General features: G+C 36.4%; 1 protein-coding gene across 3 annotated transcripts in view; it reads left to right on the plus strand.

The window, feature by feature from the left end:
• The window catches only part of LOC121306240 (EGF-like repeat and discoidin I-like domain-containing protein 3), a 166,565-nt gene that overhangs the window by 105,518 nt on the left and 42,466 nt on the right, over positions 1-18,581 (plus strand). For all 3 annotated transcript variants that reach the window (XM_041237981.1, XM_041237988.1, XM_041237996.1), the window contains exons 7-9: positions 3,970-4,125; positions 6,023-6,167; positions 7,148-7,332. In XM_041237981.1, the coding sequence (XP_041093915.1) occupies positions 3,970-4,125; positions 6,023-6,167; positions 7,148-7,332 (486 nt within the window). The remainder of the gene's footprint in view (positions 1-3,969; positions 4,126-6,022; positions 6,168-7,147; positions 7,333-18,581) is intronic.

The following is an 18,581-nucleotide window of genomic DNA, read 5'->3' on the forward strand; positions in this document are numbered from 1 at the left end:
CCACTCTGCAAAAAAACTGCTCCTCTGCAAAAGTCAGAGTCTGTAACAACAGTGCATCACAAAACAATGCGTGTTTGTAGCATTTAATGACTGATCACGTTTATTTTCCAAATGAGACTATAAAGAAAACCTGTAGAAAAGATGAACATGGATTTTTTTTTTTCTTTTTCTGTGGTGAATTAAAATGTTCCTAAATAAAATATTACAACTACAATTGATCTTTTTTCACAAACATGCAGATGCCTCTGTCTAAATATTGGCAGTTCAGTGTCCAGTTACCTGCAATTTTTTTTAAGGCTGAAAAAGTTGAAGAAGAACAAGAGTCCTGTTATCGTGGATAGCTTACAGTTACCTACGCACAAAAGATTAATTCTCAAACTGAACGCAGTTGGGATTCAAGAAAACGCATGTACATGGATTAGGGAGTGGTTAACACGTAGAAAACAGAAAGTACAGATTAGAGGAGAAACCTCAGAATGGAGTGTGGTAACCAACGGTGTACCACAGGGATCAGTATTAGGTCCTCTGCTATTCCTAATCTACATTAATGATTTAGATTCTGGTATAGTAAGCAAACTTGTTAAATTTGCAGACGACACAAAAATAGGAGGAGTGGCAAACACTGCTGCAGCAGCAAAGGTCATTCAAAATGATCTAGAAAAGATTCAAAACTGGGCAGACACATGGCAAATGACATTTAATAAAGAAAAGTGTAAGGTACTGCATGCAGGAAATAAAAATGTACATTATAAATATCATATGGGAGATATTGAAATTGGAGAAGGAATCTATGAAAAAGACCTAGGAGTTTTTGTTGACTCAGAAATGTCTTCATCTAGACAATGTGGGGAAGCTATAAAAAAGGCCAACAAGATGCTCAGATACATTGTGAAAAGTGTTGAATTTAAATCAAGGGAAGTAATGTTAAAACTGTACAATGCATTAGTAAGACCTCATCTTGAATATTGTGTTCAGTTCTGGTCACCTCGCTATAAAAAAGATATTGCTGCTACAGAAAGAGTGCAAAGAAGAGCGACCAGAATTATTCCGGGCTTAAAAGGCATGTCATATGCAGACAGGCTAAAATAATTGAATCTGTTCAGTCTTCAACAAAGAAGACTACACGGCGACCTAATTCAAGCATTCTAAATTCTAAAAGGTATTGACAATGTTGACCCAAGGGACTTTATTGACCTGAAAAAAGAAACAAGTACCAGGGGTCACAAATGGAGATTAGACAAAGCGGCTTTCAGAACAGAAAATAGGAGGCACTTTTTTACACAGAAAATTGTGAGGGTCTGGAATCACCTCCCCAGTAATGTTGTTGAAGCTGACACCCTGGGACCCTTCAAGAAGCTGCTTGATGAGATTCTGGGATCAATAAGCTACTAACAACCAAACGAGCAAGATGGGCCGAATGGCTTCCTCTCTTGTAAACTTTTTTATGTTCTTATGTTCTTATTGAACCAATTAGTGATAAGCTGTCTGGCAAGCAGTAGGCCTATTTGAAGAGCCAGTGTTTCAGTTGTTCAGATTAATACCAGATCAGTCTCAGCATTTAAGGAAGTAGCCTGACGAACAATAATTCCTGTAAGATCAGAACACCCTAAATCAGATGCCAGAAAAGCACTTTGGAAACACTTTGAACATGAAAATCTAATTTTGAGATATACAACAGGAAGGCATGTCTCAAACAAGATCCTTTATTAAAATCATCACCACTTTCCTTGCAGTACAAGGCCACTAGTGGCATTCCCTATTTAAAAATAGTCGTCTTTAATGACCTCCTATTTTTAAAGACAAAATGCCACGTGAATGTTACAAAAGGAGAATACTTTCATTAAATGACATTGTTTTTTGCTAATTAAATAATAATAAAAAAAGTTTTTTTCTCCTTTCTGAAAAAGTTAAAACCTGAAAATGCCTTTTTAAAAAAAATGTTTACACTAACTCTTATTACTTTTTAAAAGAGTTTAATTTTTTTTTTATAATTAAGGCTCTGTACACATAATTTATAAAATAGTTTCCATACACATTTTGTGAAATATGATACTTTGCCCATGACACTGCCATGAATTTCACAGGGTTTTATTTATAACCAATTTAAATATAATTAGTTGTTTGTTATTATTATTCACTGCAAATATACACTGTATGTGTGACTCCTCAGTGAAAGATGTTTTTTTTTTTTTTTCTGACAAGCTCCATCAACACTTCTGATGCATGGGCAGTTCCATCCAATCTGCAGTGTGTTTGTATTTCACAAGAGGAAGTAAGCTCTTGCAATCATCAGTGTGTGGCTGCTTGATGTTTCACTGCAAAGTTCTCCAAATATCTGGCATCCACTTTTCTGGAAGTGTTGACATTGAGCATTTTGTCAATAATTTAGATGGTAACCTCTTTACAAAATCCTTCATTTCCTTCACATAAACCCTAAATGGAACTGAAATTCAGGTATATTATATATCCAAGTGTTTCCAGGCAACAGTGATAGGAACTATTTCTCTGCACCTGCTAGCTATTATTGTAGTGTTTATTCTCTCATACTGAGGAGCTGTAGCACTGAATAGTTCTTCCAGTTGTTCTTTATATAACACTGTCCAAATTGTATGCTGTAAAATTGAGACAGGTGGCTAGGTGCGCAGATTCTTTTAAATTGTTCATACAGTAAACAGTGCATCAATTCTCCTGTTCTGATCTCCTGTTCTGATTGTTGTTAGTAGCTTATTGATCCCAGAATCTCATCAAGCAGCGTCTTGAAGGATCCCAGGGTGTCAGCTTCAACAACATTACTGGGGAGTTGATTCCAGACCCTCACGATTCTCTGTGTAAAAAAGTGCCTCCTATTTTCTGTTCTGAATGCCCCTTTGACTAATCTCCATTTGTGACCCCTGGTCCTTGTTTTTTTTTCAGGTCGAAAAAGTCCCTTGGGTCGACATTGTCAATACCTTTTAGAATTTTGAATGCTTGAATTAGGTCACCGCGTAGTCTTCTTTGTTCAAGACTGAACAGATTCAATTCTTTTAGCCTGTCTGCATATGACATGCCTTTTAAGCCCAGAATAATTCTGGTCGCTCTTCTTTGCACTCTTTCTGTAGCAGCAATATCTTTTTTATAGCGAGGTGACCAGAACTGAACACAATATTCAAGATGAGGTCTTACTAGTGCATTGTACAGTTTTAACATTACTTCCCTTGATTTAAATTCAACACTTTTCACAATGTATCCGAGCATCTTGTTAGCCTTTTTTATAGCTTGCCCACATTGTCTAGATGAAGACATTTTTGAGTCAACAAAAACTCCTAGGTCTTTTTCATAGATAGCAGAGTCATTGGGCCTTATTCACACATCATTTAACTCATATTTTATTTAGTCAAACTGTTATTCATTGTGTATAATTGCTATAGTTTCTATTATGGTATTCTCAGCATGCTTATCAGTTTAAAGACAATTATTCAAGTCAATCAGTGCAATTCTGTAAATAAAAGACAGTTATTTTTCCTAATTGCAGTTTTTTTATGTGAGATTTTCACTGCACGTCAAGCTTTGGGCTGTGTTTTTCAAATGTTAACTCAGGGTTATATTTCAGAGTAAACAGTCTTAATAAGTAGCTGATAAAATTGGTTATTTCAGACATCAACTTGAGTGTTACAGAGTGACAGGTTCATAGTTGCACACTGGAGTGCCTGATGTCATTGATTCTAATAGGTCTATGTATGCAACTGTGGTGGTGTAAAGTAGTGGATTTTAAAAAGTCTTGAGGATTAAAACAGTAAATTCTATCTAAACAGAAGAAGAACGTTAGTTAAGAGCACTCTGATATAGTGTTTCCTACCAGTACCAAGTCGTTCTTTAAATTGTTCCATTCACATTACTCTTCCACTGAGAGACATGCACAAACCATGTGATTGTATCTTGTCATTTATCGTGTGCTGATCAAGCAACTGACTCCCTTGTATTTCCTTCTAGATAAACCTGCAGAGAAGAATGAGAGTTACAGGACTGATAACTCAAGGAGCCAAAAGAATCGGGAGCCCGGAGTATATAAAATCATATAAAATAGCCTACAGTGACGATGGGAAGACCTGGAGAACTTACAAAGTTAAAGGCACTGATGAGGACATGGTAAGCAGCAGACTCTTTTCTCCAGGATTATTATTTATTATTATTATTATTATTATTATTATTATTATATTATTATTATTATTATTACTTATATTATTATTATTATTTCCATAAAGAGGGAGTACACATGTATGTCAATAGTCTTAGTGAAAAGATCAGTCCCTGTAGCACAGTAATACAGAGGAGTGAACAGACTAAACCAAACAATGTTACCAAAGCTATAAAAAAGGATCTTTAGCACATAATCGAAACCCCCACACAAACCCTTTAAAAAACGAGGCTATCATCTACAAAGAGTCAATAAATAAATGATCTAAATTATTAGAAATATGCAGAAAATTCATAAGCTACTTTAGGTTCAATGTTTCCACTGTCAAATCCCACGGTAAAACTGGTAAAAGGTGTTATTTTTCACTGGCTCTGGTGCTCCACCGGGTTACTGAGACAAAATCTCCAGGGAGTGTTATCTCAGTGCAGTGGCCCCTACTGGAGGACAGGACTGGCCAACATCCACTACTGAGCTCCTGGGTGTAAAGAGGCGATTGGCTTGGTGGACAGGAAGGCGCCCACTAACCTTCAGTTATCCTGAGCTGTTGCTGTGGTGAGGGGAAATATATGGAAATTATACTATACTCTGTCTACTGGGAATAGTTAAAGTGCTAACACAGTATTTATGCCACAGTAAGTACCAAGTGCAATGGCTTGTTTTTTAATTGAGCCTGCAATATATTTATCCATCCATCCATTATATCCACGTCTCCAGTGCTGAGCCAGATACATTATTATTGATTTGTATTGTCTGGCAATACATTTTTATTATTATACTAAAATAATCAAAATGTTCTAGCATTTAAATTGCATTTTCAATTAGGGGTTTGACATTACCATGATCATGTTTAATTAGTGTTTCAGTAATTAATGTGTTTGCTATTTGGCTTTTTCGTAGATTGATACTAAGTGCATAAAACCTGTGGGTCATATAGCTTATCAATAAAAGCTTGATCTCCCACTACTAAGTGCTATAGCCGTACAATTTTGAAGCATCCATTTAATGTTATAAATAGACAATCAGAAACTTAGAGGAAAAATGGGGGCTTGGAGGTCATGGTGTGTGGGGGGGGGGGATCATAATCGTATATCTTAGCACAGTAGCCACATTCAGCACCTAGAATACTATATTATCATCTTAGGTATGGTTAGGGTACAACTACTGCAGAACTTGGCAGCTGGAGTTCTGACATGCACAAGCCCCACACTGGCAATGAAATTACATATTGCTTTTAAGATTATTTCTCCTGAGCAAAGGTTTTTGCCACTGAACACCCTTCCTCATTCCTGAAGTCATGTGTACTTGTGACCCGCCCCACCTGCTGTCTCTCTCTATAGAAATATACAAGAGTTGGGGGTGGCCCCATATTATTTGAATGTAGTGAGGAAGGCTATTCAGTCCCAACAATTACAATTCTCTAGGCAAGCTCAAAATGAATTACAGACAATAGTAAGGGCAATTTGTTAAAAAAAAATTAAAAGGCATTTGAACAAATTACTTTTTCATAAAGGCTGAAATGCCACTTGTTTTTGGTAAGTAGTTGGTGGTTTTGAACAGGTTCCGATAAATAGCAGAAAGCCTGCCAATAAAGGTTACAATATAAATGCATTTTTGATTAATTGGTTGAATTCACAAAGCTTGATCCATGCGCTGGCTCTCTCCTCGCAACAACAAATTACATTTATAAAGTGCTTCTTTATTTGGAGGCGCTGTTGAGAAATGTAATAATCTGGAATTAAAAAGATGCCTTTTAATAAAAAAAATTTAAAAAATCTAATCAAAAATAAATTAACCAAAGGCCTTTCTAAGTAGATCTTTGGTAACAGAACGGTGCTTTTTGTTTTTCAGATCTTCCGAGGGAATGTTGACAACAACACCCCCTCTGCCAATTCCTTCACTCCGCCTGTGGAAGCCCAGTATGTAAGACTATACCCACAGGTCTGCAGAAGACACTGCACCCTCAGAATGGAGATGCTTGGCTGTGAACTGACAGGCACGTTTGTTTGTTTGTTTGTTTGTTTGTTCACTCACTGTACATTGCAATGTCAGTCATTATTTAATAATGCAATTAATATATGTATGATGTTCTGATGTGGAAACATCTCAAAGAATGTTTTAGTGTGGAAAAAAGACCTCCCAACTGTAGGAAACACAGCTTTTCTTTACCTTCCCTGCACTCAAACACCTGCTTTGCAGCTACACTAACCAGAATGATAAATTACTTAACAGCGATTATTCTTTGGATGTCAGCACCTTCCATGTATATTTTCAAAAAGAATGACTTTTGAAAACATGGAACTTGTTTTAGTATTTCATTGTAATTGAAATAGGGTGCTTTGTGTTCCAAGGTCATGGCAATCCAATATCCGCTGTAACTAGGTCATCTCATGAGTGTAGTTCTGACTGTATAATGTGTAAAACAGCAGTAAGGTTCCTGTTTTAATTAATTAAATTGCCATTTTATATATAAGGTACACTTTTGCTAATCAAAACCAGTGTTTAGACCAGACCATGCTGAGATTAGTGATTTGTTAACAGTGCTGAACATAATCTGTACCATACCAAAACATGTCTTGCCTTGTTATAGAACTACGATATTGAAGTTTTTATAGCTGTTTCCAGGATCTGGAGTAGAGAACTATGTTTTCAGTTGTTCTGAAACATGGCTAGGGAATATTTGTTTGACAGGTAATGAGAGCTGGTGCAAAGAAACTTGTACCCCTTGTACTGGATCCAGTACGGGTAACTTTGATTCATAACGCTGCCATGAACTGACAGCTGAGGGAAGTATATTTGGCATCCATAATGTCAACACTGAATCATGAATTCTGAGCCTAGTAGACAATTGTTTTGACAAAATAGCCCTTCCATTGTTTTAAAAAATGTCAAGGCTTTAGAAGAATACAATGGCCATGGAGCTTGCCGACATGCAGCCACTGTATCTTATAGTAAAACCGTATCATTTGTGTCCAGGCTGTTCTGAGCCATTAGGGATGAAAACTGATCATATCCAGGATTATCAGATAACCGCCTCCAGCATCTTTCGAACTCTCAACATGGACATGTTTACTTGGGAGCCCAGCAAAGCCCGTCTGGATAAGCAAGGCAAAGTCAATGCATGGACCTCAGGGCACAATGATCAGTCACAGTGGCTACAGGTAGGATACTTTTCCAATCTTAAAAATGAATAGGTTTCATAGCAACAAGCCTCACTCAGAGTCCAGAAACAGAGAAAGGCAATTTTAGAAGTGTTGATGAATCTAGCCCATTAATATTAAAATATAACTGGTCTTAATATTAGGTGGATTTGTAACAACTCCCAGACACTCTTTTGTAGTAATCAGTACTGTATCCTTTAGATTGAAGGGTTGCTAGATCTCCTTATACGTTTCACAAAATGCACATCCCAGTAAACCAATAGAGATAGATCCTATTCAAGTCAAATTGTAAAATGTTCTGATGTTTTACAGCATTGTTAAAAACAAATGTTTTTTTTTTTTCTTCCTGACAAATGTATTTGAGTTTTTGTAGCAATGATTTCAAATCAAACATATGTAAAAGTCATTACTATAATAAAACTATTTCTATTTCAAAAATATGTCAACCAAAATACAAATATGTCAATTCAAAGTACTATCCATAATCTAGCAGGAGCAGCCCTGGATTCTCTGTCACATTAGTTGAATCCAGCTGTATATCAAAACTGTCTGTTTCTCACATAAATAAAGACATGTTGACTGATGTTATTTCAGAAGGATGCAGGCAAGATGAAAATGGTTGCATTACACCATGTGCTTCATTTCCAGCTGCTACTGCCAAAATATTGTACTTTTTTGCCATAAAGTGGGTGAAAGTAAATAGTGATCAGTTTATCAAATACAAACAGGAAATCAAAGACCTCTTGGTTCTGATTCTGTAGGAATGATAGGAAGAGGGTGACTGCAGATTTAACTGATTGGGGGTATGGATTGTGAGCAAGCTTTATCAATCAAGTGGGACTTATTTCAGAACATTTTAATATAGATACTGAAGTACTATATTGTATGTGTAATGCATTTAGTGCAATATAAGAAAGAAAAAAGGGTAAAAAAAATATTTTAAATCTGGGACTTACCTTCTGTCATAAAGGGGATGATGAAAGTATAGGTGCAGTGCAAATAATTGCAGATGCAAAATTCACATTGCATTGCGGCCAGGCAATTATTTTGCACTGCTCCCTATGTAAGCTTAAGAGCACTGAAAATTACTCAACATGCACAAATAATGATTCGTAACTATAATAATGAGGGTCTGAATAAGCCCATCGTCTATTTAGCAGGTTAGGAGTACAGAGAGTAGTAGTCGCTGTATGACATTTGTGGAGCATGAAAATACTGTAGTGGTATCGGCGCTACGCTTTAGTGCAAGAGGTCCCAGGTTGGCGCCCGCCCTCCGCCTGTGTGTGGATCGCCCCTAAAGTGTCTTTTCTCCTCCTCTCCTTTGAATCCTTTGCAGCATCATTTCAGGGGTCAATGTAGAGCTGATTCCAGCCTGTCAGATACAATATTCTAGTAATAAGTGACATCAGCACAAACACCATTCAACATGCGAAGCATAGAGTAGTCAAAATGAATGAGATAAGTAGCTTACTGATTAGCCTGGAATCAACTATTCCATTTACTACACGTATTTCACATGGTTCATTTAAAGTACTTGAAACAGAAGCAGTACAAAAACCCAGATATTCCTGGAAAAGTCCAAGGGTGAACGACAAAGTAAAGTTTTTTTTTTTTTTTATATAACACCTCAGCTAATAAGTTATCAACGGACTTAAGTGGTATGCAGCTATGCACACTAACATATTGTTATGCTGTATGATGAAAATGACAAGGAAACCTTTTCCTGTCAAGCAGTGTGCCTGGAGACAGAACAGCTCTATTTTGCAAGTGTTGATACAGATTAAAGTCCTTTCAGGAGCATTTGGGAGCAGTTTTCTTTCTGTATTGTAGCTAACTGCCTCCTGATTTCTGTCCATGGTGGGAAGCTGTGCTGTTCCTATTGAACTCCTCCTGTATGTTGTATGCATCTGACTGGCAAGCCTGAAATGCTATCGATGTGTAAATCTAGATGTGCTTGTCATCTCAACTTGGCAGGAAGCAACTTGCAGGCATTTTATCTGCTTGATCTACGAGAGACTGGTATTTTGTGTTTTATACTAATTTAGTTTATGTTTTGTTTTGCTTCGGTTAAGAATTGTGTTTATTATTATTAAACAATATGAACCCTTGAATGGTTTTCACTCTCTCTAAGCTCTGTATTCGATAATATAAATCCTCAACTACACTTAGATCCACAGAAATGAATTGAAAATAAGAAACAAACTGCATTCTCATTAAACTTTATTTGCCAATCTAAAAGCAAAACAAAAAAAAAGCAGTTATTTCAACAGATGTTCAATTTAACATGAAATAACTTTTTCTCCCCTGCAGAGACAATCTGCGACAGTTAACAAGTTCATGCACAGTGTGCAAAAATGACAGCACAGTTCTGTGACTTGTGAACATGACATCACAGTCATATTATGGAAAGTGCTAGACTATGTTTGAGCTTTTTCAAATTATGTTGAGCTACTTTTCTCTTAATATTATACAAGTATAGTGACATGTTCCCATTTTTCCTTTTGCTGGGGTTGACACTTGAAATGACAAAGAAAGTGTAAGACTGAGAACAAGACCCAAACAACGTTTGCTGTATCCTAGATGTTATGTTTTAAAATAAAAATAGGCTTCTTACAAAATTATGTATTTCAGACCTATATGATAAATATATCTACAACTATGGCCAAATGTTTTGCATCACCTTATAGAATTAACTAATTTTGCATCATAAAGTCAAATATAACCTGCTGAATAATGTTAACATTACATACCGCTTTGTAGGTTTCCATTTACATATACAAAAAACTGACAAAAATTGAAAAAGTGACTTTTTTAAATCTAAGATGAAATAATGTACTACTATTATGGCTTCTGTTAGACTTTTGTGATATAATTTTTAAATTTATTTGATATAAATTATATTCATATGGTTATTTTTGTCATTATTATGTCTCAACCCTAAAATTCTAGGTGATGCAACACTTTTGGCCGTAGCTGTAAATGTGTGTATCATGTGGATTTTTTGTTTTTGTTAGCTATAGTCTCTTTAATTGGTGGCATATATTGTATTTGTCTACCTGCAAGGCATTTAGAAAACATATTATGCTGAACCAAAATGCTCAACTGGAACTAACAGTGCCAAGAAAAGGTCAAACATTCTTGTTAAGCAGTGGAAGGCAGGTTTAATCTCGCAAACAGAGTCAATCCTGTTCGCGCTTTTTCAGTCTCTTTAATTAATAGTGTTGGCAGGCATAATTCCTATATGAATGTAATTTAAAAGTGCAATTCAGAGCTTGATATTTAACATCTACAAGATCTGTAATTAGGAGCACCAAATGCCAGCTATCACATTTGACAAGGCGTCCTCTGCAACATGAAAGCAGAAAGGAATGTTTAAAAGAGATCTGATTAAATATATATATATATATATATATATATATATATATATATATATATATATATATATATATATATATATATATAATTGGTATATATACATTTACTGTATATATACTTTGAAGATGTGGATTCATGCAATGAGGTGTGTGCTGCTTTCGTGGCACAATGAAGTGGGTGGTGAGGCGGTCTGAAAGACAGAAAAAAACAAGCACAATGTAAGTGTTATTATAATAAGTGGATCTGATGTATGGATGCCAATCTATCCATTGTATCCCAGCTGTCCTTTTGTGTTTCACTGTTTATGACCCATGCCATAATCTAATATGTTTATAATTGAATAATAAGATAGGTACAGCATGTGTGGAGCTTTGATAGCAGAGCTGTTTTACTAAGGTCCTCTACATTGAACAACTTACCATGCACTCACAATGCTGTAAATATAATTTTAATTTGTAATCTGCACAAATGTATTCCTGCATGATCTGTAAGGCAGCTCTTATTAGCAAATAATAATCCTAACAAAATCTCTAAGCATGTTGTCACAGAAAACCTGCTGCTTTATTGCTTGTTTCCTTACTGTTAGATGCTAATCATATAACTTTATTTCAATACAATCTACATATTTTAGTTTACAGCAAAGAGATCTATGGTTCAACTGTATGAGACACCCAGTAATCTCTTTGGTTACTGATCAGGTTATTAAGTGCCTTGTACAGAACACATGATTTGTGAGCACATGATAGATAGATAGATAGATAGATAGATAGATAGATAGATAGATAGATAGATAGATAGATAGATAGATAGATAGATAGATAGATAGATAGATAGATAGATATGAAAGAAAGAAAGAAAGAAAGAAAGAAGAGAATTTGTACTTTGTACTTTTTAGCTTCAGCAGGTGTGTGCAGTTTTTCCCCATTGATAGGATTACAGTGTAAGCACCTGTACTGTATGTACCAACACATCCCATATAGACAAGTATTTAAGCAATAACTATGGGGTGCATCAAGTGTACATAGAGGATACTGAATGATCGTTCATGGTGTACAGTTTTTATTCACCGCAGTTGGATGTCCCAGTAAATCACGAGCCCCAACAGGGGTGAGTGGTTTATATAAAACTATACTACGAACGATCGTTCAGTATTCATGTTTATACCACAAGTATATGTTTAAAATGAATAGCAATAAAATATCTACATTTTTTATATGAACTCGATTAGTTCAGGAATTATTTTACCTGATGGATCTTTACTTTCATTGTCAACAGACTGTGCTTCGACACAGATTAATTTCGGACCCTATTTATGGCCTCTTGCAACCATCTTCAGATAGAACCTTACGCTCAGTCTGTCAATTTACATCCTCTCTGTTGTTTCCTACCTTTACTGTTTAATGAAGGGGCTATAGTCTGCTCAGATAAGTCAGACAGTCAGATAGTAACTGGCATTTCGTGACTAAACTCTGTTCCTACCATTGCCCATAACAAGTAAAGGGCTACAGGCTGCTCAGATAAATTAGACGTAGGACGTCAGACGTCTTGACTAAACTCATTCTCAAGGAAATCGGAGTCCAAATCAAAAAAAGAATAGAAATTTGAAATTATTTCTGACATTTTAAAGTTGTTATAAAACACGTATAGGCGGCAGTATTGTTTGATCTACCGGCTCGCAGCTCTGTCCTGAATTTCAGCAGCACACCACTGGATTATAACGTAAACAAAGATACATTCAAAACTAGTCCCGGTAAGCACGTTATCCCACTCATGTTATCCACTCATGTTATCCACTCATGTTATCCACTCATGTTATCCACTCATGTTATCCACTCATGTTATTCGACTCATGTTATCCACTCATATTATCCACTCCTGTTATCCCACTCCAGTGAGATAATGAAAATATATCCCACGCTTGATATGCCCTCTCTTGTGGCATAAAGAGAGATAACTGTGTTCCTGGGTGGATGAACAACAGGACCAAAGGGTAATTTATTTTTTATTCAAGCGGTGGCACCCTCTTAGAGTTCACTTGATATATCTTCTAATTGTGCAATTTTCCCTTTTAAACGTTTAATATTTAATGTGTGGATCAATAATTGACACAGAAAGTAGAAATTGTAGGTCCTTATACAAGCATTTTGGGATATCTAGGCATGCAAGTTCCAGATACATAATATTAGACTATGTTACCTGAGAGAGACAGGAGCAAGTGACACTAATCAAATGACAACTAAGGTGTGTCCATTTTTCAAACTAGAATTTACACTTGCCCCCAGTGCTTCTCTTGGGGTTACATAAAACACATAAACCGACTGCAGCATTTTCTTGTTTGCATTTTTGGGAAAGCATCTTGTACTGGGACCCCGCTGTTACAGGAAGTGTATCTAAGAGGAGACTCACCTTTCAGGCAAAAAATGAAACTGCTGTAACCGCTCATAAAATGAGAAACATCTATGCTTGTGTGGGCATGGTGAATTAGTGATTATGGACTATCTGGCCACTGGTCCAGTCTGTTAAGGTAGAAGAAGAAGCCACCACCCTCTGAAAGAGGAAATGATCTGACAATGCCAGGTCAGCATGGGTTGACCATGACAAAGCTACGTACCCCTTCCACCAAAGGGACTGCCTGCATGAAGGTGGAAGTTGGGGAGGTGGAGGGTAGGGTTACAGCTGGGATTGCGATGCCCAGATGAGTTTACCTGAGATTTATATAGGAAGTGTTCTAATGGGCAATTATTCAATAATCCTAGAGAGCAATCACTCAATAACCCCTCTCCCAAATATCAGCTTGAGCTTCCAAGTAGAGCAGATCTGCAGAGAGTATAATCAAACACAGAGGGCAACACGCTGTGAATGAGGGTTCAATGGAGTGTACAAAGCTTGGCTTTCATACAATCTCAAAATGTTTTTGTTGGCTTAGAGAGAGTAAAAACATCTGCTCTGTAGAAAGTTATTGGATAGTTTGGCAAGGAGAGAGAGCACAATGATATCAAAAATGACCCCATATTATAACTGAAATGAATGGAAGGCAGATATTGTTTTCGTATAATGATTGGAAAAGGAAAGCGTTGAAAAATGTTTCTTTGTGGTCAGTTCTCAGGTTTTTTGGGTGTTTTTGTTTTTTTTTGCTATTCTTCCTATGGATGGTAGGAAATACATCTCGGTACATCTTGATGTGAGAAACACTGGGAATGTGGTGAGAATGGGGCTGGTACAAGACCAAAGCCACAGTGGAAATAGAAGCCAATAATATTTTATTTTAGTTTGCGGTGAAAACAGTTGTAATGACATAGAAGTGGAAAGAAACAGGTTAGTTGCTGGAAGGAGCAGTTCCAGTATTCTGAATAGTTTCCTGCTAGTTTCATAATGAAAAACATATTACATGTTAACTAACTAACTAACACTTCTAATTAGGTAAATTGTTAAGTGTAAACTTATACAAAGTACTCTGTTCAGTTGTGCAGGAGCACATTTCTGTTTACATGCAGACCACTGGTTTCTTAGGTAACTATCACTTCAAACCTCTTCTGGCGATCCAGCTTTTCCTTTGAGTGCTCACCCTGTATTCTCATGCTCCTTAAGTAAAACCTGTTGCCAATTTGATTATGACCTGTGTTTTGTTTCTGCCTGTGTTAATATGTTAGATCTGCACGTTTAGTCTGATTTTGGTTAATCTAGAAGCTCTTTTCACTAGGGAACATGCAGTACTTCAAATGGAGGGGATTGAACGTTGCCATCTTTGACTCAGTTCAATTAAACTGAGGCATTTGTCACTGGGGGATAGTGCCAGGTCTGGAGCTGCCAACTGATGACAAATTGTAGGTGTAGTTTTGAGATCTGCTTTGTTGAAAATTAATCTGGGATTCAGCTGAATTGGTAGTCTCCTTTTACATCAGTAGTTATCTGTGTGTGTCAAGTCTCCTTTGATTCATGTTTGGGCCCCAGCAGGGTTATCAAATTGAGTTTGTTTTTTGTTGAGAACATCTGTACAGTATCTAGTCCTCTTTTTGTTGCATCTCTCTTTCTTGAACTCATGCTTTCTTCCAGTTTGTTCTGGAAGTTTACAAGGTGCTGAGTATATTTGTCCTTCTCATGCATGGTATCCATTAACATTCTTTACCTCCACAGATACTTTCTATTTTACCATCAACGTAGGCTTTTATTAATACAAACTCCAGTGGGAAAGTGTTTAAGCAAAGGGTGCTTTGTCTCAATCTAAAGATGGCAAAAAAAAAAAAAATCGAAGTTAAAACCAAATTGATATTTTGGTACATAGGCTGTCCTTGGGAGGTAGCTGTAGACAGCCCTTCAGGCATCCTACGGTTCAAGCAGGTTAAAGCAGTTTGAGTGTCTCAAACCTAATGCCTCTCAATCAGGAAGTAAATTGTGCATTGTGGTACCTTTCATGTCTCTTGCCATTCTTCCCCTGCCACTGTAAATCCTGTTTTGTTTGTCACCTGCTCCTGTAGTTGTGATTTCAAGCGGGAGTAGGATTAACATATTGCCTATCTGGGCCTATTTTTCTTGTCATTTACAATGCAGTTTATCATAGTATTCAGTCCTTTTCTGAACAGTACATTTAAATGGTTCCCCTAAATAGGCTTCATTAGTTACACAGTAAGATACTTACAGAGTTTAGACATTCCCATAAGGCCTTTTGGTTCGATGGCTCCACAAAGGTAAAAAACACTCCAAAATTCTGTTCTAGATCTGTTTTATTGAACAGTACACCCAGCTTCAGGTCAGTTTCTAAAAATACATAATCACATAAAGTAGACTTCGGTTTGGAAGAATATAATATGGATTGGTGTTCTGAGTACTGCTACGTCAAATCCAAATCTCTTCCACAATAGGAGACTTTACTGAACACCATCTGTATCTTTTAAGAAGACTGTGATGGGTAATCTGAAGCTGTCATGTGGTGCTTTGTGTCTGTATCTTTATGTTTCACTACATAATCACTGTGAAAATGCACATCAGCACCTTGAGCAGATAGATTTTTTTTTGTCATTACCAATGTTACGCTGTCTGGTCCTCCAATGATTTAATGAACAGCTTGCATGGAGGCAGTTTATCTGATTTGATCTTGTTTTGGGAATACATGTACTGTACAGTGATCAGCTGAGCACTGTATTTATTAGTGAAAGTATAACAGATGGATTGGAGTCTGTTAAACTGAGTGCAGAATAAAGCAAGAACTTTAATATATGTTATAAACTGCTGGAATGTAGTTCAAGCAATTTATTGGGCTCAGAATCCCTGAGGGCTAATTTTCGTATTATTGTATGGTTTTGTCTTGGAATTGCTGCCTTGGTCTACATTTTACAAAACTAACTGTCAGAACAAAAGTTAGCAATACACCGCTGTCAAGTTGGTGTAGGGACGCTGTTGATTTGGTGTAGGACAGATTCACTGTTAGTCTGTGTTTTAATTGTCCTGGATAGACTCAATTCCTCAGTGATTGTCTGGAAATTTTCAGAAAGTCTGTTCTCCACAATCTCAGCTTAATAAGAGCGAAAAATTACACTGATAACAGGAACAGAGACTCAGCAAATACTGTTATTTCATATGAGGACTGTAAGTGTTTTGTTGGTACATCTGTACCGGGCTTTGTAGTGGCTTCGAGTGACCGTTGGCCCTCTATACCAGGTCTTGGTCTGTGTTGTGATTGTGCCTATAATGTAATACAGGAAATGAAGAGCTCTCATTAGCTAATGATGACAACATGATTTATAATGGTTGCCATGAAGTTTAAGTCTTATTGTGAAACCAAAACCGGATATAAACTAAAAAGTAAAACTGCCAGGTAAGTTTCCTAACGACACAACATATGAGAACAATAATTTCTGGCAGTATTAACAAGTTTTATAACAAGTTTACAAAAAAGGGATTTTGTAAAATCGAAATCCAAATTTAATCACAAACTTAAATACTGAAATTTTATTTAAGTATAGACAAGCCAAGCTGTGTGTGATGTGGGAAACAAAACATAAGTGTACAGGGATATTCACTACACTCAAACCCATCGAGGTCTGTACTTTTAAACTCTCTATCCCACCAGTACTATAAATAAAAGATGTTTCATTATTTTTTGAACTTTTGAGCATGTCAGTTCTTTTTATCCTGTTTTTGTACTGTTGTGAGAAGTCACCAGAAAGTAAATCTATGCTGGAAGAGTTCTGGCAGTTAGCATGAAAAAAAACAGAGCAGAGGTGCAAGGTGACCCTTCTTAATCAGGAGAAAGCCATATGATGTATCAACAGTTGTCAGGACCTATGTTTGAAGTACAGAACACTTTCTTTAATCTTTTGCTTTTCTTGTCCTGCAGTTATAAGACTTCTAATATTGATGATATGATGTGGCAGAACTTTATAGTTTTACAGTACTGTTCATACCAATAATGCTTTATAAAGCATATCAACCACTTGCAGTTGTGCATTTAGCTTATTAACCTTTACGTTTTAGTATTAAATTTAAAAAAACATAATTTATATACATTATGATGTGTATTTGACTTAAATAATCTTTTTTAATTAAATTAACAAGGGCAGGGACGGCGGATTCTATTTTAATCTTATAACCAGTGGCAGATCTTAGTACTGCAGACCTAAAACTATACTGTAAACCTGATTATTTTTTTTATTTTTTTTATGTAGTTATGTTAGTAAGTGTGTATATAAATCCCAGGAGGAATACCCCAGTTGGATTAATATAGGGTTAAAGTGTGTTTATAGATTGATTTGCCATCTTTATTTGGCTGTGTTCATGACTAATTATGAGTGATGAATATTAGAAAACTATGTAAACATATAAAACCTCAAATGCAATTTTACTGTATGTGTAGAGCTGAGACTTTAAAACCAGTTCCAATTCTCTAATTGGTATGTCGCTGCTAAAGGAATTTGCATTGCGGTAGAACTGCATGACTGAGTCAGTTCTCTCATGTAATGTAGTTACCAGGATTACGTTGCAGGCTAATTTTGTAGTCCCATGAGTCAGTCAGTGGCACTGCAAAGATGTCATGAATAAGAACTCTCGATGTCATCTCTATTAATGTTGATGTGTTTTATTCAAGGTAATAACGTTACATAAAGTAAAAATACTGCTGAATATTCTACCCTTAGACCACTAAAAATCAATGCTGCTATTTTTTTTAATGCTGCTCACAAATCCCATGAAAAAAAGGCATTATCCTCTACTGAGGATGCTTATTCACTGGGACAGGGATGGAGTGGAGACAGACTTGTGTTAAGTTTATATAAATCCAGTTAATCTCTTTTCCAATTGTGATGACGTTTGCTAAGGATGCCCTTTAGCACAATACTGAGAGAATCAGAATGTAAGAGTATATGTAGGCATTTGTATTTGCAGCTGTGTGGAAGGATGTGCGCCACTGAAATACTAAGTTATCCAAGAGGGAAAGACAGATAGTTATCCAAGCCTGCCATGTGTCATGGAAGTGTCAATGCATAAAAAATCAAACAAGGTCAGGCTGTAGGTTGTAAGTCAATCAGTTGCGGACAGACTGACCTTAATGGTAACCCTGTATGGGCTAAAAGACTTGAATCCGTATGAAGTGCCAATGCATTCATATTGGTTACCCTTGGAGGTACTTCGAAGGGTCATAGGAATTATGCAGGACAACTCAGAAATGCACAAATAAAAATGAAAACAAGAGAAAATCATGATTTAACAGTACTGTATTAAATATTCTCTAAAAGACTGTGTATAATTAGTTAATTTTTGTTTAGCAGCAAAGTGAACCACAGATTAAAATACACACATTTTCCACCTGTACACATGTGCGATTTCGATTGAGTGGATTTCCACTCTGATAAAGCAGGCACTGGCGATTGTGCCTATAGAGA

The sequence above is a fragment of the Polyodon spathula genome, chromosome 2, assembly GCF_017654505.1.
Source record: "Polyodon spathula isolate WHYD16114869_AA chromosome 2, ASM1765450v1, whole genome shotgun sequence".
Classification (NCBI taxonomy): Eukaryota; Metazoa; Chordata; class Actinopteri; order Acipenseriformes; family Polyodontidae; genus Polyodon; species Polyodon spathula.